We start from the raw sequence: 24,465 nt of genomic DNA, 5'->3' as shown, positions 1-24,465 counted from the left end.
ATCAATGTTCCTCGCTTGGAGAAGATGGAGATATCCCACACTGGCGGACATATTAGTTGCTTATGATAAGTGAGAAGACCAATGTTTAAGAGTTGTAAAAGAAATCTAAAGTTGACATCGAGGTTGAGGATATATCAAATCAATTTATTGTATTAACTCTTTTTCTTTCTAGGAAATGTATATAGAACCTGAATTACCTTGGTAATAAATACCCCTATTATTAAAAGAAAATAAGATGATTGTCTTTTTGTAAAGTTATAGTCATCTCATTTTTCTTTGGCGAAAGATATGGAAAACATCGAATTTAGTTTGTTTAGATTTCTTTACTAACATGATGTAATCAAGCCAATGGATATCAAATCATCTAAATCATTTGAATTTTTTGTATATGATCTTGTAATTATAACTCAACATGTCACGCATTTTATATATGGGCATGACTACTCAATAGTAGGTCCATATGTGCAAAGGCCTAACATTGGCCATATTTTCATGGAATGATGAATTTGGTATATGGTTATGGTCTACCTCAGGGAGGGCCTTTCCAAGGTTGTAACATGGCTAGGCTTGGGGGTTATGAAGAATGGACAGGCTTAAGTATACTCCCAAAACCCTTTACTTTTGGTGCTTATTAAATTAAAACCTTAATTTTTTGTGTGACGACTCCTACATTAAGTGACGTTTCCTTGTCATCTCTATCATTTTCTTTCGTTTTTTTTGACATGTTTTGTTTTGGGTTTAGAACAATTTCTTTTTTTACTTTTTCATTGGGATTTTTGGTTTAGACTAACTTTGTGTCCCCCTCTTATGTTTCGTTCCCCAAATTTCCTATTTGTATTTCTTTCCACCATTCCCATCCCAAGGTATGGAATAATGTAGGTTTAACAACTAACCCTCAGTTGACGAGGCTCAAAAGAGCTGCCAACAAAATTGGATTTTCTCTAAGGTTAAGAACACGGGATTATATTTGTGGAGTTTCAAGTTGTCTCCTGTGTTCGTGAAATTATCATATCCTTTCTTTGTGGGCCAAAGATCGATGAGCCTCTTCTCATTCAATACATCTTGTAAGCCAAAGATCATCAAGATTTTTAAAGTGTTGAGTATGTATTCCTTTTGATATTGCCTATTTGTATGTATACGTTTTATTTAATTCGAGTCAATAACAATAAAGAGATCGAAAATAGAACAAGATAAACGTACTTGAAAATATTTTTTTATTCATTAATTAATGAGAGTACAAAATAACTAGATTCGACAGCATGAATCTCTTAGTCTATCATAAAAATAACAAAAGAAAGAAACAAAACAAGACCTAGGGTGCTACATCTTGAATTGTTGACAACTTCTTGAGATTGCGTCTTTGAGCTTTGTCCGTTTATGAAGTAGGTGAAATCATCTCTAAAAATCAATTCCATATATATGATTCATGGTTTCATTTATCAAGTCCCTTTAAATTAATGTTCCCACAGTTTAGACTTTTTGAAATGTGTCTAAACCAAGGTATTGTAAACGACACTGTATGTTGAGACATATTGTTTATGACCTTTGGGACAAGTTCATGATCAAGAGGTCTTTGTGAAATAAGAACAACCTTTAATTGCCACCTAGAAAAGAAGCCAATGAATCCTTCTTCTTCCCCTTGCTTAAGTAATTCGAGAACGCGCAAGGTAGTTGTGAGCTCAATGTTATCTTCATATTGGGTTAAAAACGCTTTTACAATGTCACTCTAAGTGGAAGTTTGTTTTGCATCGAGGTTATAAAACCATGATCTAGTGGTTAGGTCCAATGAAAGAGGAAAAGTACATGCATATAGGCTTTGGCTTACCCCCTTTCAATGCCATAATTTCAACTAAAGCTCATTAAGTGGGTCCTAGGATTGTCTATAACCTTAAAGGGTGGAAAATCCGTAGTCAAGAACTTTTTTGGGAGAGTCTTGCCACTAGGTTGTGGTGCAATCTCATAATTGAAGTACTTATTCCCTGAGTTAGCTCGAAGGATATGTTTCTCCAAGGCCTCTACTCTTTTGACTCTTGCTTTTTCTTGCAAAATGTTTTCTTTTTCTTTTTCTGCTTTTATTTTAGCCTTTTCTGCTTCTTTATGAGCCTTCATTTGGGCTTCTTCACCTCATAGGGCCTTTAGGTGTTGGAGTTCCTCTTCAAGTTTCTCCAATGCTTCTTTGTCACCCATGATTAGACTAGTACGCGATTCTGGAAGATGATCTAGTAATGAGTATCATGAGAAATTGAGCGCGTTCACTTAAACCTTTTCTGCCAAGCATTCAAACAATAAATCTAAGTCAAAATGATTGTTTTATTTCCTTTTTTTTTTAATCTGTGTAATACGAATTCACTTTAAGCAAGTTTTTTAATGAAGAATGTCAATAAAAATTCACGAACAATCATCAAAATGTCATGATTTGTGTTGACTCCAACAAGGTAATCACATAAGAATTTTACTTTAATTGAATTGTTATCGAAAAAGGTAGAATAGAAAGACAAAAAAAGTTTGATTGAAAATGCTCATCAAATTTTTAGGAATATTAATCAACCCGAACATACTCCGTAAAATTATCTATATCATTTTTTTCAATCATGATTCTCATATTGCTCATCTTTAAGGGATAATATATTACTATTTGCTTAAAAAGAATGATGGCCTCTGAATGTAAAATCCAAGAAATAATAAAATCATTTATTCGGTTTTATCATTCATTATCTTATCTCTCTCCTTTTTTTTTTTTTTTTTTTTTTTTTTTTTTTTTGTTTAAGACAAACATACCAAGTAAGGTTCTTGGGGTTTTCTTTTTAAACCATAGAAGAGGTAAATAAATTATACTCTTAAATCAAGGTTGATCAATTACAACTAAAACATGATGAACACAAAAATAGGCACGTTTAAGAATAAACATATTGATGACGTCCTATTGAGGGATGCGAACTTCTAATGACGAACCTCATAAGATGTAATGTAATTAGTTTGATTATGAAGTACGTAAACGAATCAACGTAATAAAAATAGTATCGCGCACAATTTTGCGTCTTGTGCTAAGGTGGAAAGTGCAACTTCAAGAGTAGCATCTGCCACATGCGTTTTTTTGTTTTTTTTTTTTTAAAAAAAACGCAAATTAACGATAAAAGAAAAAACATTTTTTTGATTTTTTTTTTGCGAAAACGCAAAAAGAACGGTAAAATACATTTTTTCGATTTTTTTTAAAAAAACAAAAAACGACAATCAAAGTAAAGGTAACTAAGTTAGACAACGTTGTTAGCCAAAGAGATACTTTTAGAACCTACTTAACGATTAACCTTGAAGCGGTAATATCATTTTCTCCATATGATATTTCTTGTAACGAGTCAAAGTCAACGTTGAATAGTGGGCACGCACATAACAAGACACAGATTTGCGCGGAGGTGCCGCGCGCAACTTCTGAACTTGTGCTTAGAGGGCGAGCGCAACTTTGACAGTAGTCACATCAGCACATAAAAGAAACCGTCACAGCATACAATGTCATTCTAAGGTTAAGGCTTGTGTGTCCAAAGGTACTATATCTTCAGGGACGATGCACAAATCAATCACTTAATGTGTTGACCCGTGACATAGGCCTTCCAACATTTTGTTGGCGATATGGGTGGGATGATTATTGTTATTGTACTTTTGTGAAAAAGGAAGATATTATGCGTCCGAGTCTCACTTTCTAACTAGAGATTATCCAAGTTAATTCTTATTACAACCCGTAGGCAACCTAGTATTGGAAAACCTTGGATCATAACTAAGAACTATTCTTGTAACCTCTAAGTACCCAGTTTAGTCGCCACTTTAACGAGGGTGTTCCCATTGTAGGGGATCCTTCTCCTCAGATGCCCATGACCCTTTAAAATCCTAGGACTTTACACTTGTTAGGGTGTATTTGGATTTGAATTCTTGAGTGTTGGGGAGACCTTGAATTAGAAATGATATTTTCATCACACTTTTTTGTAAGAAACAAGTAAGAGTCGCCAATGAGTTTTAGGAAAACTCATAAACCACGTTCATGCCTTTCTCCCAAGTAGAGTTCAAGGGATAATTAGCAGGAATCTTAAGTTACCCCTGCCAAAATTGGTCTCCATAAACCAGAATTGAGTTCGGGAGCGAGGGTACTAAATAACGATCCTTTTAGGGAAGAATTGCTATTCTAGCCCTAGTTACGGCCTCTAGTGGCTCTTCCGATCCTTTTTTACAATTTCATTACCAAACAATGTATGCAACGTGATACCTAAAACTAAGTTAGTTGATTTTATTTACACACATTGATCACGTGGGAATTACATTGCAATGTCATTATTCTTTATTTAATTCAAGTTCGTGAAAAATAAACAAGATTCACCTTGGCTGAAGTGATAACTCAACAATTATTCATTCAATACTATTCCTTTTTAATGCAAGATAATATGTGAAATTGATTAATTAGAAATCCATTTAAATTGATCAAACAACACTAATTAATTAATTAAAGTCCTTTTAAACAATAAAAATAAAAGTGATTTATCTAAGTGCTCAGGAATTTACCACTTCTCTTTGCTAGATATTCGTTTAAAACACTTATGGACTCCTTCTTGTTCGGGAACCTCCACCGTAGAAACAAAGATTAAGAGGAGTGAGTGTTTAGGATAAGAGGGTTTGGTTGCACACAAGTTCACAAGTTTTATGCTAGAAATTTAGGTTAATTTCTCTATGTTTGAGCCTCGTATTAAGCCCCTATTTATAGGGAAGGGATACGATTAGGATTTTGAGCATTCTGCCACAGCAGGTGTCGCGCAAAACTGAATGGGTTGCGCGCGACTGACTAGCGCAAGTGATTTAGTTGCGAGATTGTCTTGCGCCCAGTATTATGGTAAAATTCGATTTCATATTTTTTATAAAATTCTGAATCTTCGGCAAGCGCATCACTAGAGGTTGCGCGCGCCAGACCAACGCGACTCGTTGAGATGCGTGCGGATAGATCTGTGGAAACATCAATTTAACATAGGCGCCTCAAAATCCGTCGTTATTAGGGTTAAAGCTCAAGCTTAAGCCTAATTATGATCGGGCTTAGTTGATTAGACCGTAATGCTTTCCCTTTTGGGTTAGGCTAGCTTTTTTTTTTTGTTCTTTCAATTAAATTAGTAATCCACAAGTGTTCTTCACGTTAATCCAACACGAAGATGGTTTTATTATCGTCATTGCACTTCCCGTCGGGACAGGAGGCTAAAAGTAGATGTCTACAACAACCGCAGTAGTGGTCAATGAAGCTAAGATCTTCCTAGTCTTCTCAAGGTAGGTACGTTAGCATTTGTTGACAAAGGTATCCAACCGAAGATTGTTAAACGAGACCCACAAGTTCTCATCGATTCCCAACTTAATCATTCTCTCTCGATTATAGTGTCTTGAAGGCGTTATGGTTCTTTTCTTGAATTATGTAAAAAGTGGTTTGTGGCTTGGGGTGGTGAATCATGTTTTAGGTAATGGTAGAGGGTCATCATTTTGTTGTGTTTGGGATGATGGTGTGTTTGAGGGTGAAGGTTCTTCTATTGTGCTGTTTGTTTTTCTCTTTTTGGAGGTGAGGGCTTTCATGATTTTTCACATGTTTGCTTGACAAGTTATACAAATAAAACATAATCACAAATCCACAATCTTCCACGATCTAAATACAACCAAAACACTACCACACTATAACCAACACTTCAATCACCACTTACTACCCACAATACAAAATTTTAATCTTCAACAAACAACACATATAAGCAACCCACAAAAACAATGTTACTACTATTCACAAGTATGCATAATCAAATTCTTGCTACAAATTGATGTAATAATGTAAAATAAAGGTAGATAAGATGATTATACCATACAAAAAGTAAGTTTGATAAAGCTAAAGCACCAAAATCCACCAAAATAAAAATCCCAAAATTGCTCTTCAATAGAGGAAAGAGAATGGAGAAAATGAATTGGAAGAAAATAATATGATTTTTAATGAAAATGATGAAATTTAAGTAAGAGTTTTTTGAGTTTGTGAGTTGTTTTGAGGATTTCAGGGATGAAATGAGAAGTGTGAGGAGTTAAGGTTTCGGTTTAGGAGAAGAGTAGGTGCAGACGAGGGTGAGGGTAAGAATGAAATAAGGGAAAGAAAGGAGAAAGAAGAAGAATAGGCGCGGTCAAGGCACTTGCGCAACCGCGGAATGGGGGTGCGCGCCTGCTCACCTACTACTCCTCTTATTAGCTTGTTCTTACTTTGTTGAGTTCATCTATGGACTCTATGATCTTTATCATTCCGGTTTATTAAACCCACAAAACACATAAATTTCTAAACCCCTTTGTAGTAGGTTCAACATCCCAAATTAATGAGAGCACCATAATGAACCCACCATGCACAAATTTGCTTCTCATTTACATACAAATTTCCCAATCTTACCTCCTTAATAATCTTACCTATTTAGCTCAAAATTCAATAATATCGAGCATACTCTCACCATTTACGATGAAACTCCTTCCCATTGTGTTCATGCTCGTTTGAGGGGTCCAATTCCAATGAATCATACCTATTAATCCAAACACAAAACAAGTGAAAGAAAGAAAAAAAATTTAGGGAAATTCTCAATGGTGCTCTTAAGGTTTCTTTTATTCTCAATGGTAAACACTGAAAAAAAAAATTATCAATGGTAATTTATAATTTGTTAAAATAATTCAGTGGTGACATTAATAATAATAATTCATAATTAATAGTTTCATAGTTAACTAGAGGCATATTGACTAATATAACCCTACAAAAAATTGTGTAAAAACATTAAATAATAATAATAAAAAAAACCTAGCCACCCGTACCCTAACTCCAAACCCACTCCTAACGGCGACCGGTGATCCTTCCCTTCCCTGGCGTCGGCGGCCCTCTCCCTCCTTTCTCTCGGCGCCGGAAAACCTCTCCTTTCTCGATACCTAAAGATCTCCTTCCCCGATTCCCTCTCCTTCTCAGCCTAACCACCCCCCTTTCACAAATTTCACAATTTTTTTTCTCTTGAATTTGCAATACTCTATCTCTCTTTGAATTTCCGTCACAATTTCCGGAGGTTGGAACTCTAAAACTTACCCAAACCAAACTATTCCATCAACACAAATCTCGAAGAAAGAGAAAACCCCAAAAAAAAAACCCCTTCAATCTCCTTCAATGGCGGTTTTCGGTGATCTAACACCAATTTCTGGCCGTCGCAGTCGAGATACACCTACGAAATTGACCCAATTCGTTGAACATCCGTGGCCCGGTTCGATCTTCATCGAGACTTAGGGCTGCAGTCAATGGTGAAAATGATGATGATGGTCATGGGTCTTATGGTAATTGTGAAAATGATGATGATAGTGGTTGTGGTGGACGTCGTGAAAGAGAGAGGATGATCGATGGGGTTGGCGCTGACGCCGGCATAAGAGTCGTGGGTAGGCAGGGGCTGGTTGGGTTGTGGATGGGGATGGGAGAAGAAGTGGGTGGGGTTTTTAATTTTAAATAGGGGTATTTTAGATATTTCTCTTTTCCCCCCTTTTAAAACATTAACCGTGGTTAATATATCATTAAAATACTTGACTAATGTTACCACTGAAATTATTGATTATCATTGATAATTTGTTTTTTAAGTATTTACCATTGAGAAAAAAAAAAGAAACTTCAAGAGTACCACTGAGAATTTCTTAAAAATTTAAAGAAAGTATGAAAGATGAAATCAAAAGAAAAAGTTAAAAACCCGGGTTGCCTCCTGGGAATCGCTTGCTTAAGGTCGTTAGCTCGACCCTCCCTCCAAATCATGGAGGGTAAAAGAACACTACCTTGTCCAAAGTGGTAGAGGAAACAAACTTCTAGTCATTCCTTGGAATCTTCTTGATACGTGTCGTTTCCCGTATAAAATTAATTAATAATTTACCTTAACTTATACCTCAAAAATATTATCAACTAGTAAAAAAAAGGTAAGTAAGGGTCGAACCCACGAGGAGGAAAATTGACAATACAAACTCAAAATCAACTCGAAATATAACTAGTTACATAAAAGAGTACTATTCACACTATGTACATGAAATTGGGGGGGGGGTTTAAATGATAATAGTAAATTAATACTTCTATGAATGATAGGATCTAAACTACTATATACAATTAACGACAGACTTCAGCAAACCTATTCATAACTTTACTCGAGTTAAACTATTGGAAATTATAACTAATCGGCCTAGCACGATTAATCAACTTAATTACTAGACTAATTGTGGAGACTTTAGTAACAAAGACTCCCTATCTCCCTTATTTGAAACCAATTGCGAACTAAGCCAAAATCGACTTTAAACCAATCTAATTAACAAAAATATGTTTGCAACTTGCATGAATTAGTCTTGGCAGCATTATTATCTAGGAGACCTCATTAGTCCTAACTAATCTATTCACTTAAATGTTAGATTATTTAGATTGAAATTGCTTTCCAAATTAAACCAAACCGTAACCGCAGACTCGATTTAAAATTAGGGACTACTCTCCTATACGATTCAAACTAAGCCAAACCATATAGATAGCAATAATCTACAACTACCAACATGAACGATAATAATCAATATCGAATTGCAAATTTATTAATCAAGAACAAGCAATTTTCAAATACCCATTAAATCGAACAAGATAGTACTATCAAGATTCAATTATAATACAAATAAACCAATAAAAGTATCTCATCAAATTAGCAAAGAACATCAAATAAATCAGTAATATGGAACAATTAAGTTAAGAAGAAGACTTACGAAATATACTCCCAAGAACACCCGAATAAACCCGGCTTCGACCCCGCGATTCACCTCCGTTCTCGTACTACCTTAGATGCGAGACTAAGCTGCCCTGCAATGGCTATCTTCTCTTCACCAATTGCCCAATTCCCTCGAACGATCTCGCTCTTTGTATAATTGTTGGCTAAGCTGTGTATTTTTAATTGGAAAAATACAAGCTGAATTTATAACCAATTGCATGAACTGAATTTGCGAATTTTTCTTGGCCAAAACTCTATCTTGTGAATATGATATCTTCATCTCATTACTCATTAGAGGATTTAGATAGAATTGCGAGATTAATGGGATTTGGATGATTATCTTTTCTTTGTGATTTGGCTCTTTTACTGACTTCACGCCTAACTCCTTATCTTCTTATTATTTTTTTTCTTTTTTCCTTTTTGTTTTGCTTCTTTTATTTGATGATGAAAGAGCACGTGAATGTGAATTAGATAACCACACAATTTGGGCCTCCTTTGATGCTCTACATTAGCCAAATCCAGTTCATACTCCACTTTCTTTCCTATTAAAAACAAACAAAGTATTATTAAGTATCAATTATTATAATAACAGCTATAAAATAAAGTACTAACATAAAATAGGAACTATAAATATTAAATTGACTAATTTCTTAAAATAAATAAAAGAAAACAATTATAAGACTAATATTAGGGACTAAAAATATGGTATATTATACACTTGTCAAATTCCCCCACACTTAGTCTTTGATCGCCCTCGAACAAACTAAATAAAACTAACTTATAAAAGCAATAGACCTAACTCACTGTCATAGGAATCATGATTACACTTAGCATGTGCAACAAGCCTTTTAAACATGAGGACATACCCACAAAGTCTCTTCATTTGGAATCTTTGAACCAATCAGCAAATATAACTAACATAAGCATATAAGCACTCACCAGCATGCATGGACTATATATTTGACATTTATAAAGATTTTAACACCCTCAATGTCCGACATCGTATCATTTCCGTTTCTCACCTTTATATTTATGTATTTGATTAGATGTCTCTTATCATCAGAACTTTTATGGAATGTAAAAGGAACAATGTAAAATTAAGGTGGGAGATATGTTTAGGCTTGTAGTGGTAAGGTGGAAATAAATAGAGCACATTACTAGTACATTTATATCACACATCTCCAACATTGAACTTGACATACTTTCTTTTTTTTTTTTTTTTTTTTTTTTTTTTGTCTCAGGACTCTTAATGCTTTATCTCTGTCAAATAGTTCTTGTAGCGAGTGTTCGACCAGTGACTCCCGGTCCAATTGGCCCAAGGCACTAGGTTTTAAGATACCCCTACGAATCTACTTACTCGAACTACTTAAGAACGAGATAAAAACATCACACGTACATAACTGGGTTTTGAATTTTTTTTATTTTTTTTTTAATTTTTATGTATATATATGTGAATCACTTTTAAAACCCAGACATTGGTACGCAGAGCCTTCAAATCTGAAACTTTTCATTAGAAAACAACCAAATAATGACAACTACCATTCCACTTTACATCACAATTTAACAATATGCTCTACTAATCCCAAAAGGTGTTTCAATTGTTTTCTAGACATGGCACACTTGTGAGTTTAATATGATAAGAAAAAAAACTTAAGCTCAAATTGGCTCAATATTGGATGATGTTAATGGTAGGCTTTGAGACATGATAAAATTATTAGTGAGAAACAAAAACTTTTACTAATCATACCAAAGAGGGGCTTAAGCTGCCTTTCATGTCTGTAATCCACACCATGCAATAAATAAAAGATTTTATTTTTTATTTATTTTTTTATTATTATTTGCAGATTAACCCAAAGTTCCTTCATTTATTTACGAAACTAGCAATCTAAAATAACAAGCTTTTTAATCTAAAATTCGGCAACACCTCCTCTAAATTAGGAGCAGTCCACTAAAAAATGAGCTATTTTAATCAATGCATTTACAGCCAAATATCCATTTAAATAGAATTCTCTCCAGAAAAACCAAACCAATTTCTAATATTCAATCACCCCGCACTTAAACTTTTCATTGTCCTGGATCAAAACAAAGTAAAGAAAGGAAAGGGAAACTTAGCTGGTCATGTAAGTAGTAGACTCTGAGCTTACAGAATGTTTGTGATGATGCTGTCTTACAATATTTATTTCTACTCTTCATAACTGACAATTGTCCTCAATATTGAATGTTTGTGATGATGCTGCTGTCTGTCCGCTAATTAGCTCAACTGAATGGCTGCAGCAATGCACAAAGAGAAAATGAGACAGAATCGTTAGCATAACTCAGAGACCCTTAAGTAATCTGTTCCTGAAATATTAATGGCTCTAAATTTAATGACTCATAAACACAAACTAGAAAAAAAAAATAAAACTGACATGGAAGAATTGAAAAGTAAAACAAAATATCAAAACTAAAAACAATAGAAAATAAACTAGAGAAAGAACAAAGATAGCCTTGGGTTGCCTCCCAAGTACCGGCTTTAGTTTATGTCGTTGGCTCGACGTTCTTCTCTTCATGCTTGTTCGAAGAATATGTCTTCAATCATGGTCACATAAGCTTGGTCATAGAATGGTTTTAACCTGTGACCATTAACCTTGAAAGTTTTGTTGGTATCAAAATCTTTGATTTCTACTGTACCATGATGAATAACATTAGTAACAACAAAAGGGACAAGCCATCTAGTTTGCAATTTTCCTGGAAATAGTTTCAAAAAAGCATTAAAAAGAAGAACTTTTTGTCCAACCTGAAATGATTTCCTAGCTATGTTCTTATCGTGGAAGGCTTTGGTTTTGTCTTTATAGATTTTGGCAGTTTCATATGCCTCTAACCTCAATTCTTCCAATTCAAGCAACTGTAATTTCCTCTTATTTCCAGCAAGGTCATAGTCTAAATTACATTTCTTTACTGCCCAAAAAGACTTATGCTCAATTTCCACAGGCAAGTGACAAGCTTTACCAAAAACAAGTCTAAATGGAGACATCTCTAAAGTTGTTTTATATGCAGTTCTATATGCCCATAATGCATCACCTAATCAAGACTCCAATCTTTCCTATTAGGATTAACCATTTTCTCAAGAATCAATTTTATTTCTTTGTTAGAAAATTCAGCCTGCCCACTAGTTTGTGGGTGGTATGCAGTAGCAACGCTCTGGGTTACATGATATTTCTCCAAAAGTGCACCAAAGGTTTTGTTGCAAAAATGAGTCCCTCTATCACTTATGATGGCCTTAGGCATGCAAAATCTATTAAAATTATGACTCCCAACAAATTTAACAACTGTTTTAGCATCATCAGTTATCACAGCCTTTGCCTCTACGCATTTAGATACATAATCGACAACAAGAATGATATAAACTTTACCAAAACAAGAAGGAAAGGGGCCCATACAATCTATACCCCACACATCAAATATTTCACAAATAAGGATACCAGATTGAGGCATTTCATTTCTTTTAGACAAATTTACAGTCTTTTGGCAACGTTCACAAGATTTAAAAAACAAATATGCATCTTTGTAAATAGTAGGCCAATATAAACCACATTCAAGTACCTTATGAGCAGTCCTCTGAGGACCAAAATGTCCTCCACTTTCAAAATTATGACAAAAAGTAAGAATAGAGGCATACTCAGGTTTGTCTATACATCTCCTAATCATTTGGTCAGAACATGATTTCCATAAATATGGATCATCCCACATATAATATTTAGAATAAGATATAATCTTATTCTTTTAAGCTTTAGTGAGTGTAGGGGGAAATTTTCCAGTCACTAGATAGTTAACAATATCAACATACCAAGGAGTGTCAACACTATATAAAGATGCAAGCTGCTCATCAGGAAAAAATCCAGTTATTAAAGGCCAATCCTCTCTGGGTACAATTCTACTTAGATGGTCAGCAACTTTCAACACCCTTCCTATCTCTAATTTCCACATTAAATTCCTGTAATAGAAGCATCCACCTAAGAAACTTCGGTGTTGAGTGACTCTTCTTTAACAGATACTTAAGGGCTGCATGATCAAAATAAGCAATCACACGAGTACCAAGTAAGTAGGGCCTAAACTTCTCTAAAGCAAAAACAACAGCATACATCTCTTTTTCAGTTACAGTGTAATTGCATTGGGCATAATCAAGTGATTTAGAAGAATAATGGATCACATAAGACTCTTTATCCTTCTTTTGACCTAAAACTGCTCCTACAGCCTTATTACTAGCATCACACATAATTTCAAAAGGCAAAGACCAATCTGGGCTGGGGTCTAATCACAAGAGCACTTGTCAATTTGTCTTTTAAATCATCATAAGCTTTTTTGCATTCATCATTAAAGTTAAAGACAACATCTTTAGCAAGCAAAGCACATAAAGGTGAAGCAATCTTAGAGAATTTTTTAATATAGCGTCTATAAAAGCCAGCATGTCCTAAAAATGATCTAATTTCACGAACACATGTAGGATATGGCAAAGAACTAATGACATCAATTTTCTCTTTATCAACCTCTAAACCTTTTGCACTAACAATATGACCAAGAACTACTCCTTGTTCAACTATAAAATGACATTTTTCAAAATTCAAAACAAGGTTAGTTTCAACACATATTTTCAAAACTTGAGATAAAGCATGAATACATCTATCAAATGAATAACAAAACACAGTAAAATCATCCATAAACACTTCCATATCTTGTTGAATCAAATCAGAAAATATACTCATCATGCATCTTTGAAATGTTCCAGGAGCATTGCATAAACCAAAAGGCATTCTTCTAAAAGCAAATGTACCAAAAGGACAAGTAAAAGTTGTTTTATCTTGATCTTCAGGAGCAATGGGTACTTGTGTGTAACCAAAATAACCATCAAGAAAACAGAAAAAAGATTGTCCAACATGTTTTTCTAACATCTGATCAATAAATGAAAGGGGAAAATTATCTTTTCTAGTAGCTTGATTAAGCTTTCTATAGTCAATACAAACTCTCCATCCATTAGAAACTCTACTAGGGACAAGTTCTCCTTCATTATTTTCTACAACAGTTATTCCACTCTTTTTAGGTACCACATGAATTGGACTTACCCATTGGGAATCAGAAATAGGGTAAATCACTCATGCATCTAACTACTTTAGAATTTCCTTTTTAACTACTTCCATTATTGAAGGATTTAATCTACGTTGAGCCTCTCTAGTTGGTTTAGCATCTTTTTCAAGAAAATTTTTATGCATGCACATAGCGGGGCTAATGCCTTTTATGTCGGCTAAAGTCCATCCTAAGGCTTCCTTATGATTTTTAAGCAAATTCAATAACCTAGTCTCTTGAGATTCATTTAAAGAACTTGAAATAATCACAGGTACAGTCTCATTATCACCCAAATAAGCATACTTCAGATTAGAGGGAAGGGGCTTCAATTCTAATTCAGGTGGCTTAACAATAGAAGGAATCAAATTAGGCACATCAGAGGGCAAAGATTTTTCGCATCCATTAGAAACATCAGATTCAATCACATCAGACGATGCTACAAAAGAATCAACTAATTCTGTTTTTTCAACATCACCAAAAACACCATTTTCAAACAAATTTTCACACCACTCATCAAAGACATCATGAGCCATCCAATCACATGTATCAAAAGAATCTATAGAACTAACATTATTGACATCATTAGGGTATTTCATAGCATCAAATATGTTGAATTTTATCAGTTCTCTATCAAATTCCATTGTCAAATTAACTTCATGAACATCAATTTTAGTCTTGGAAGTATTTAGAAAAGGTCATCCCAACAACAAAGGAACACTATCATATCTATCACCCATATCAAGCACATAAAAATCAGCATGAAAAACTGATTCATTCACTTGAACAAGCACATCTTCTAAAACTCTTATGGGAAATGCATTGTATCTATCAGCTAGTTGGATAACAACATTAGTCTTAGACAAAGGACCCACATTAAAGGTATCAAATACAGATTTAGGTATGACATTGATTGAAGCACCTAAGTCTAACATGCATCTTTCAAAAATAGAAATTCCAATCTTACATGGAATAGAAAACATGCAGGATCCTTACATTTAGGGGGAAGTTTCTTTTGAATTACTGCTGAAATATTTTCCCCCATACTTACCTTTTCAAAACGGCGAAATTGTCTTTTATTAGTACAAAGTTCCTTAAGAAACTTTGCATAGCGTGGTACCTTCTTAATAGCATCAAGAAGAGGAATATTAACTTCAACTTTTCTAAAAGTCTCTAGAATTTCATTGTCCATGGCTTCTTTCCTAGACTTAGCAAATCGAGATGGGAAAGGGGAAACATCTTTAAAACGAGAAACATGAAAATTCACAACAGAATTACCCTTCCCTACAGGTTCTTTCTCGCTCTCTTTATCATATTTTTCCTTACTCTCTCCAACTATATCCTTAGGTCTGACTTCTACTTCTTTCTCTACTGCTCTATTCTTCATTTTAGGTTCTGCTAACTCTTTACCACTCCTAAGTGTTACAGCTTTATCATGTTCATTTAGATTGTCAAGTGTTTGAGAAGGAAGTCTATTCGAGAGTTGAGATTCCAAATTACTCAGAGTAGTGCTTATTTGACCTATTTGAGTGTCTATGTGATGTAGGTGAATGTCACTTTTCTTTTGATATTCAACACCTTGATCATGAACCTGACCTATTTGGTTTGCTAACTGTTTCACCAAGTCTTCTAATGAAGGGTTAGCAGGTTTAGGTGGTGGGTTTTGTTGACCATGTTGCTTAAATTGATTAAACGGTTGAAATTGTGGTCTATTTCCATACCTAAGATTAGGGTGGTCTTTCCAACCTTCATTATAAGTTTGTGAGAAAGGATCGTACTTCCTATTTTGTTGACCAGAAAAACCCCCTAAGGCATTAACATCTTCACTCTGTAAAGTAGGACATTCATCAGTAGCATGAGAAAAATCAGAACAAACACCACAAACTCTGGATTTAGACTCATTACTTGCAATTTTAAAAACAAGAGTAGTCAAAGTAGCAATTTGTTGAGAATTTTCTTGCAATTGATTATGAATACCACTTATATCAATTATTATAATAACAACTATAAAATAAAATACTAACATAAAATAAGAACTATAAATATTAAATTGACTAATTTCTTACAATAAATAAAAGAAAACGATTATAAGACTAATATTAGGAACTAAAAATATGGTATTTTATACACTTATCAAATTCCCCCACACTTAGTGTTTGATCGCCCTCGAACAAACTAAATAAAACTAACTTATAAAAGCAATAGACCTAACTAACTGTCGTAGGAATCATGGTTACACTTAACGTGGCCCAATAAATGGGCGACACGTGTCACCATAGGAAGATGAAACGTACTAAGAGTAAGAAAGCACCTGAAATCAAATATGTTATAAAGGCCTCCTTACATCATGAGGCCTAAAAGAACTAGAATGCCGCAAAAACGGCACCCTCCAGAGGACACATGTCCTTCTCCGATTGCACAACCAATTAATGGCCCTAAATTCTAGGACACTTACCCTAAAAGGCACAAATCCCCACCCCTATAAATACCCATATCATTGATGATGGGAGGGGTGGATTATGACATAACATTTAATAGAGCACTAAAAGCTCCAACTTCTCTCTACTTTCTCTCTTTACATTTATTCCGTTTCCGGTCACTGACTTGATCGCCGAAGGAGAATCTCCGATCACTAGAGATTCATGCTTTTGCAGGTGTCCGAGTCCTGTAGCCAATCAGAGCATGACCGGTATCCCGAGAGATTAAAAAAACCCCTGAAACATTTGGCGCCGTCTGTGGGGATACTCGTCCGTTATGGCAATAGATGACGACTTTGTCGAGAATATAGTCACAACAATTCATTCTAGCGACCTTCCGACCGCTTCATTCCATGAGGCAGAGGATCGTCCAGTTACTGCTGGTTCACTCTTGCTCGCTTTGAACAAGCTCCGAAAGGAGATGGAGGGTAAGCCACTACTACAAAAAATGGCAAAGAGACCCGTTGAAATATGCCTGAGACACCGCCTCAGAACAGGTCTCTATCTCATGGGTCTCTTTGTGAAAACAAATAGACCTGTCGTCAGTAATAGCGGGTTTGTCACATAAATTAGAAAATTGATAATTTAAAAGGAAAAAAAGACCCGTTATTTGTGATTGGGGGTCTATTTTGTGGGTATCAAACAGACCTATCATATCAATTAACGGGTCTCTTTGTTCTTTATTTTTGTAAAAAAAAAATTAGAAATTATTATTCGCTTTTGATATGGTTTGCATTTGAAATTTTAATATTTTATCTCTACACAAATTTGTGGAAAATTAATAAATTTTAAGTACTTACAATACTTTAAGACCATATGAAATAGCATGGGCAAAAAAATTGATATGATACCCAAATATAAATAAAAAAAATAACATTCAAGCAAAATTAACACAAAAATATTTGAAGTCCTAAAATTTACTACTACAATTACATCAATATGGCTTGAGTATTAAATTTTCTACAAGTTCGACGAGCTGGAACTCTTGGTCACTCTGAAATTCATAGGTTAGGAATTTCTGCATGGATTCATTAGACAAGGAACTGAAAAAAAAACATAAGATAAGACTTAAAAACTAAATTGAATTTAGAAATAATTACATTATAAAACAATCATATTAGAAAAATACAAATTCATTGTCAAATGAATACTTACCAAATCAATTGCAACTCCGTGTCAAAATTGGGTATTCCAAAATTCCCAATTTATAGTGTCAATTTAGCCAATTTTGATATTGCCTAGATGCGAAATTCAAACTTAGGCGTAACTAAAGCACTTCGTAACTGAAAATAAGGTTAGAAGATGAAATTGAGAATAGGGTTGTGTTAGTTTCAAATAGAAATTCATAAACTTAAAATATGAAAACTTGGAGAAAAAAGGCTAAATTTTTTTGGGAAATTACCTTGAATGCTTAATAAGATCTAGATCTAATTGCATTAAAGCACTTCGCAATTGTCGTTGGAGGCTAAGCAAAGAGGGATCTTTGAAGGCGGAGATTTCTCAAAAATACAAGGACAGAGAATGTATTCGTTCGTAAAATTTGTTGATGAGAGAGAAAAAGAAGGAGGCATTGATGAGAGAGAAAATATGGAGGTGTGATGAATAAGTTTTAGAGGAATGTCGGTGTAGTGAGAAAGAAAGAGGTGATTATAATTAATGTCAGTATAGCTCAAGAGGAGAGATATTGAGCCAAAAGAATGGCCCTACATCCATAAAATATGCAAAGTGGAAAAGGGAGATAAGAGACCCGTTGACTTTTACATGGGTTTCTTATTTCACTCCACTCAATAAAATTGTGGGCCTAAGGGCTTATAAGAGACCCGTTACCTCTATTAAAAAATCTCTTATATCAAACATACCCGTAGGTTATGACAACGTGTCTCTAATTAGGGGTATTTTTTACATTTTTTGTAGTAGTGAGCGACCATCTTTTTTTAGGCAGCACCCTAGGAGATAAGGAGAGGGCCAACAAAATAAATCCCAGAGCAAAGAGACCATTGCTAAAGATGCTGGAAATACCCCATATCGCCGGCATGAGCGTGCGCCGTGGGTGCCAAGGGCAGATACGACTCGACCCCTTGAAAAAACGCAATCGGCTGGGGGGTAGGCCAGACGGCCTCAAAAAGCGATTACTAAGTCATCTTGGCGTTTGAAGGATGCTAGGGATTACCTTCGGCACAAGCAGCGTGAACGAATAGCTTATTTGGACACGGCCTCTACACCGTCAATGCCAGATGATTTCTAAAATCATACCTTCTCCAAGCGTACCAGCACGGCAAGGACCAGCGTGAGTCAAGCTCATCGGACTCAAACTCCAGTTCCAATTGCTCTAGTGCAACCGTTTCAATATCAGCCTCCCTAGAATTTTAGTACCTTTCCACTGACTAACCCAACTTTCTTTGAACATTATGGGCGTATGCAGTGTGGTCATCCGTTCGACCAGGCTGCTTACGTGGCTGGACCGGTTGCTTAGCCGCAACCTATTGAATGGCAGATGCGCATGTTAAACCTTAGAGACAAGCTGCCTCCATTTTCTCATGAGATCCTCAACACTCCTTAGCCTGCGAAGGTGAAAAGTGTACTTGTGGGTGCCTATGACGGTACGGGCAACCCGGAATAGCACGTCACTTCGTATCGGAATCTTATGTATTTGCAATGTGTTGATGATGCCACTTGGTGCAAGTGCTTCCCGGCCACCCTCAAGGGTGTGGCGCAGGACTGGTTTAACAGTCTGCCGACCGAATTCATCAAATGCTTTACTACTTTAAGCATGTTATTCAATGGAAATTTTTCGTACAACATCCCGCCAAGGATACTCTTAATTCGGCTACGATTATTCAGGGCAAGAATGAAGGTTTGCATTCGTACGTCCAGAGATTTAATCAAGAGAAAGCCCAAATTAATAATCTGCCGGATGAAATTGCCAATTCGGAATTTCTTCAGGGATTAAGGCATAATGGTTTCAAAAATTTGACTTGGTCCGCAAAAAGATTCTGACAAAAGCATGTGTTCTGAGGGAAGCCGAACACTATATTGAGGCGGTTGAACTTTTGTTCACTCACTAAAGCTAAAGTACCGGCCAAGGGGGATGAGAAGAAACGACCTTCTCAACAAGACTCAGCTGGGAAAAACAAAGATGCAAAGAACAAAAGAAAGGAAGGCTGGGTATCTGATGACCTTGAAACAAAGTCAAAGAAGCCAAAGACGTACAAACCTCAGTATGAGTTTAATAAGGAATCTTGTTCAATTTTGATGGAGATCAAAGATAAGTTTGAATTTGAGAAGCCCACGCCAATGAGAGGCTTGGTCCAGTATAGAAATAAAAACAAGTATTGTCATTACCCCAAGGATGTGGGGCATGATACAAACGAGTGAAACAATTTGAAGAGATTGTAAGACAAGCTGGTTGAGAAGGGCATATGCTCAATTTGTACGCGATGAAGTCAAAGTTCACATACACTCGGACCGACAATAATCTAGAGAAGAAAAAGAAAAATGAGAAGGAAAAAGATAGAAACAACACGGACTCTGGTTTTGTGGCTGTCATATCAGGCGGCTTTGCCGCAGGCGGCCAAACCATGAGAGGAATTAAGTAGGATGCATGGAATTTGGTAAAAGAAGTAATGCATACCGAAGGGGTTAAGGTCGAGCATTTTCTAGAGGTAACAATGAGTGAGGCTGTAGACACCCATTTGTGTCTCCCCAAAACCAAACCCGGTGATCAATACCTTTCATGTCATTTGATTATTGAACAAAGCGAAAGTGTGAAAAGTCTAGTGATGAGGATGTTTTTATTAAAATATCTCTTCTTTCTGTTTTTAAAAATATTTCTTTTCTTACCTTATTTATGAAAAAACGTGAATTCCATTTTAGTTTGTTCAATGATAAGAGTCCAATAATAGTGTATTTGGATGTGGTTTGAAAAGACCTTTCCAACGACACATTATAAGCCCAATTCCGATGAATAAAGAGGAGGTTATGGCCAAAATACTAAAATGGGCCCGGTTTGGTTTTTATATGCGGCCCAATGATCTAGAGGAGGGCCTATTATTAATTATCCTTCCTATAGCTATTAGGATTGATTATACTCTTCTAGAATACTCTAGAAGGTTCTCTTAAATCCTAATGGAGTTAGGATTGATAATTATGTTTCAAAAAGTTTTAAATTGAATAAAACTATTCCTTTTTAGAATCCTTGTTTTGTACGAAGTGGAATATATTCAAATTTTATTTTCGTGCCACATAATCTTTATCCAAAATTGATGTGTTTGTATATATATTGAAATTATCTTCAAAATGATATATTATAATATTAAATCCGAGCTATAACGAAAAAGATATGAATGAGATATGAAACTCTATCCAAAACTGACACCCTTCCATTATTTCGGCCATATCTTTTTATCTACAGAAGATTTTAATCCGATTATAATTGAGTTGGAAAGTAGACTTCAAGAGATTTTCAGCGACATATTATATGCTTTATTTAGACTTCATGATCAAAAGATATGATAAAAACAAAAACGCGTGAAACTGATTATTAGCGCCTGACGACAAGCATTAGCGCCTAGCGCTAAGGCTTTGCGCTAAACTTTAGCGCCTGGCGCTAATGACCAGCGTCTGGCGCTAATTGAGTTTTATTCTCGTTAAAACTCTGATTCATTTTTTTATCCATCCGACTTATTTTCTCTATAAATAGCCTCTTAAAATTCTGTTTTCAAGAATCAATTTTCATGAATTCTCATCAATCCTTCTCAAGAATTAGCATCAATTCTCTAGTTTTTTATTCTCTCTAGCTTTTAAGGATTCTCTTCTCTCTCTAGCCTTTTACAAACACAATTCCTCATACATTAAGACTAGACACACCTAGCCAAGTTCTAAGTTGCCTTCGCCCTTGACGTGAAAGGTTTGATATTTCTGAGGGTTTGTTCCCAAATCTAGTCTAAACTTTCTAAATCTCTATTTCAATTATTATTTAATTTAATTTAATTGTTTTATTATTATTTTTCTTGAAGTTACTAATGTGTGTATTTTGTTATTTAAAAGAGGTACGAGGCATCCAAGTAAGTGCTTTAATTGTTCAATTGCTATTATGTTATAGAAATCATGTCTAGGTTGTTATTTTGATTCCTAGAAACATGTTAGGATGCTTTTCTTAATTTGATGTTTAGGGTGACAACAATAAGTCCTTAGTATCATGCTTAGGGTAAAGTTATAATATCAAATATGCTTATTATGATTTCTATGATGCTTCCTATTTTCTTTTCTAATATTCATGTTAGGGTTAAAGCTTTGATCTTTATTGTTTAGTGACATGCTAGGGTTTGTTATTAATCTTTTTAGCATCATGCCTAGAATCTTGCTATTAAAATTATGCTTTAACATGACTATTATTTTGATGATTATGATTATTTGGATTATGATGATGATTATCATTATTAATTTGAATTATTATTATGATTATGATTATTTGGATTATGGTGATTATTATCATTATTAATTTGAATTATTATTATGATTATTTTTATTATGATGATAATTATGTTTCTTGATATATATTATATTTATTGTTATTACTTGATCACACCTTTTATGCATGTTTAAAGCAATTTTGGTACTTGTAATCACTATTATTAAGATAATTAATAATCTTGTTTAGGGTTAATTTGATTTTAACTCAAGTGATCTCCAATAATAGATTTATTTTTGCATTATATTCAACCAACATAGATAAACAGGTTTTGGGTAAACCTATTGATTTTATGTTAGTCAGAAAGTGCACATGAATACGATCAGAATAAAGTAGAGGCCTATTATTAGGGCAGGTTCAATCTCTTTTAGGTTGAATTTGTACCTTCATTCCCGAACTACCAGTCATGGTTCCAGACCTATTGGAGTTAACGATCTCCTAGATCGTTAAGGGGTGTAACCTTCACCTCGTGAACGGCTTACAAGTTCCTAAAACTTGTTGGCGACTCTTTTGCTCTAGCTTCCTTCCCTTTGGACGCCACCGTACTTAAGTGTATGATCACAGTGGGGTTCAAGTTTGGGGTAATGCTTGAAATATTCCCTACAGTTTTTGGCGACTCCACTGGGGAGGATTTCTATTTTAATTCCGTAAATTTATTTCGGCAATGATTTAGAATTAGTGGATGAGACTTGATAAGTACTAAGTATTTCATGTGCTCAATTTTGATTAACATTATTATTATATGCATAAAAAAGATCTCATTGGAAAGACCATCCGTAATGAGTTAAAACATAGGATTTTTACACGTAGGAAATTTGAGGAATATCTTTAACAACTAGAATCAAAATAATGCTGCGCGAAACTGGAAAATTTTATCGAGCACAGAAAGCTGCTGAGGCATGTAGGAACTAGCGTTAGAAAATAGAGTCTAGCTTTCTCATTTTGACCAGTTTTTAGCACTGTTTGCTCGATCCTACTTCCTTATTGAGTTTTTCTCACTTTTCTGAAACCCATATGTGTTTTACATATGGACATAAACCTTTGGGAATTCACGCTCCATCTACTTGATTGAACGCTTTGTGCAACAGAGGGTATATCCGAGAATGTTGAATTCACCAAATCATGGAAGCGAGTTTTTCTTAACTCGCGGTATCCCATGCACTCGCGCCAACCCTTTACGGTTAGGCTTCCGCGCGGTTTATCCGGACAATTAACCATGGACCCTCTTTGACTAACCCATATCCCGAACTTTAGATAACTAGAGCCATGGTTATATTGCAAACTCATTGCATCATGTTGTGACTACTTGTGCATCTCTTACCTGTGCATACTTATTATGTGATTAAACTAACCGTTTGGTTTGATTTGTGTTTGTAAATAAGTATTAATAAACTAATTAATGATTAAAGGACTTTTCTTAATTAATTAATTTGAGCTAATAAATATGTCTAAAATCGAGTTATACTTTAAGTCAACCCGGATTTTTATTCCCGTATACTGCACAAGTGTCAAGTTGTTTTGGTTATATATGGAGTTCTAGGAAGAACTACGAGTCGTAAAACCTATGGATCTATAGCCCTGAGTATTATATTTAATATAGAGTTAGTTTCATCCCAATCAGAGTCACAAAAGTTATGACTAAAATACCACAGTCTGTCTAGTTTAATGCATATACGTGAGGTCTTAACTTAGTCTTTGATTGATTCTAGTCAGATAGTATAGCTACGTGGTCATTATACGAGTCTTAACATATAACCTACACTCACTAGCCTTATCACACAATTTGTATATGTCACCATGACCATGTCTTAGGTTCATGCATGAGTCGTTTTCCGTCATTTAAGTTGGGGGTACATTCTATTCCTAATTTTTTTATCTCTCCATCTACATCATCTTTCCATTCTCTACATGCTTTCTTCATATTACAATATTCATTCTTCCTACCTTCTTCCATCCATGCATGTTGAATCGAGTTTGAGTCATGTGATTGACAAACAAAAAAAATGAGGGTAATGATGAAACAAATGCACAAGGCAAGCTTCTCACCAAGATTTCATGCTTTCTTCTTCTTTTTTTTCAAACCCTTTCCCCAATAAGTCTAGCATAGGCACCCTTCATCCTCCTTGAATTTAATTCTTAGAGTTTTAATTTTACCCTTCACTTTTTAAATAAAATGAGCATTTATTTTCTTGCATATGATCATTTCGTTACATCGCATTAAAAAAATTAAAATAAAATAAAATCCATGTCAAATTGAGCATAAGGTATACCAATGATTTGAGGCACCCCTTGTAGCCACATCATATCTCCTTTCACCTTTTAAATATGCAATCCTTTCTTGATACACAACTTTGAGCCTCGTCTAAAGATAGACCTTTCTTTTTTCAACCTACATCTACCTAACCTTGGGATGGGATGGTGTGCAACTTATGCATTTTTCAAAGAACAAAAGCTTTAGTATATCAAAAGAATAAAAATAAGCAAAAAATAAATAAAAGTGTACAAAAAGGTCAAGTGTTCCAATGTCTTTGATATGAAAATATCTTTGATAAGAACACGTCTCGGATTGCGTCTCTTATCGATTGCTCGGTACCGTGCCTGAGAAATATGTATGCCAAGTGAGTGATAGACCGCATGA

The 24,465-nt window shown here is 34.9% G+C and overlaps 2 protein-coding genes across 2 annotated transcripts; both read right to left on the bottom strand.

Annotated features, from left to right (window-relative positions):
• Nucleotides 1-11,328: 11,328 nt before the first annotated feature.
• On the bottom strand, nt 11,329-11,796 carry LOC145635385 (uncharacterized). The gene has a single exon (XM_081686669.1). The coding sequence runs from the start codon at nt 11,794-11,796 to the stop codon at nt 11,329-11,331; it is 468 nt and encodes a 155-aa protein (XP_081542795.1).
• A 2,782-nt stretch (nt 11,797-14,578) lies between these two features.
• On the bottom strand, nt 14,579-18,659 carry LOC145635364 (uncharacterized). Its single transcript, XM_081686648.1, has 3 exons — nt 18,611-18,659; nt 14,932-15,884; nt 14,579-14,842 (listed from the first exon to the last, which is right to left on the bottom strand). The coding sequence occupies exons 1-3, from the start codon at nt 18,657-18,659 to the stop codon at nt 14,579-14,581; spliced, it is 1,266 nt and encodes a 421-aa protein (XP_081542774.1).
• Between the last annotated feature and the right edge of the window lie 5,806 nt (nt 18,660-24,465).

Source organism: Chenopodium album, chromosome 1, assembly GCF_948465745.1.
Source record: "Chenopodium album chromosome 1, dcCheAlbu1.1, whole genome shotgun sequence".
NCBI lineage: Eukaryota > Viridiplantae > Streptophyta > Magnoliopsida > Caryophyllales > Amaranthaceae > Chenopodium > Chenopodium album.
Note: the sequence above shows the minus strand (reverse complement) of the source record. Positions and strands in the feature narration are given on the sequence as shown.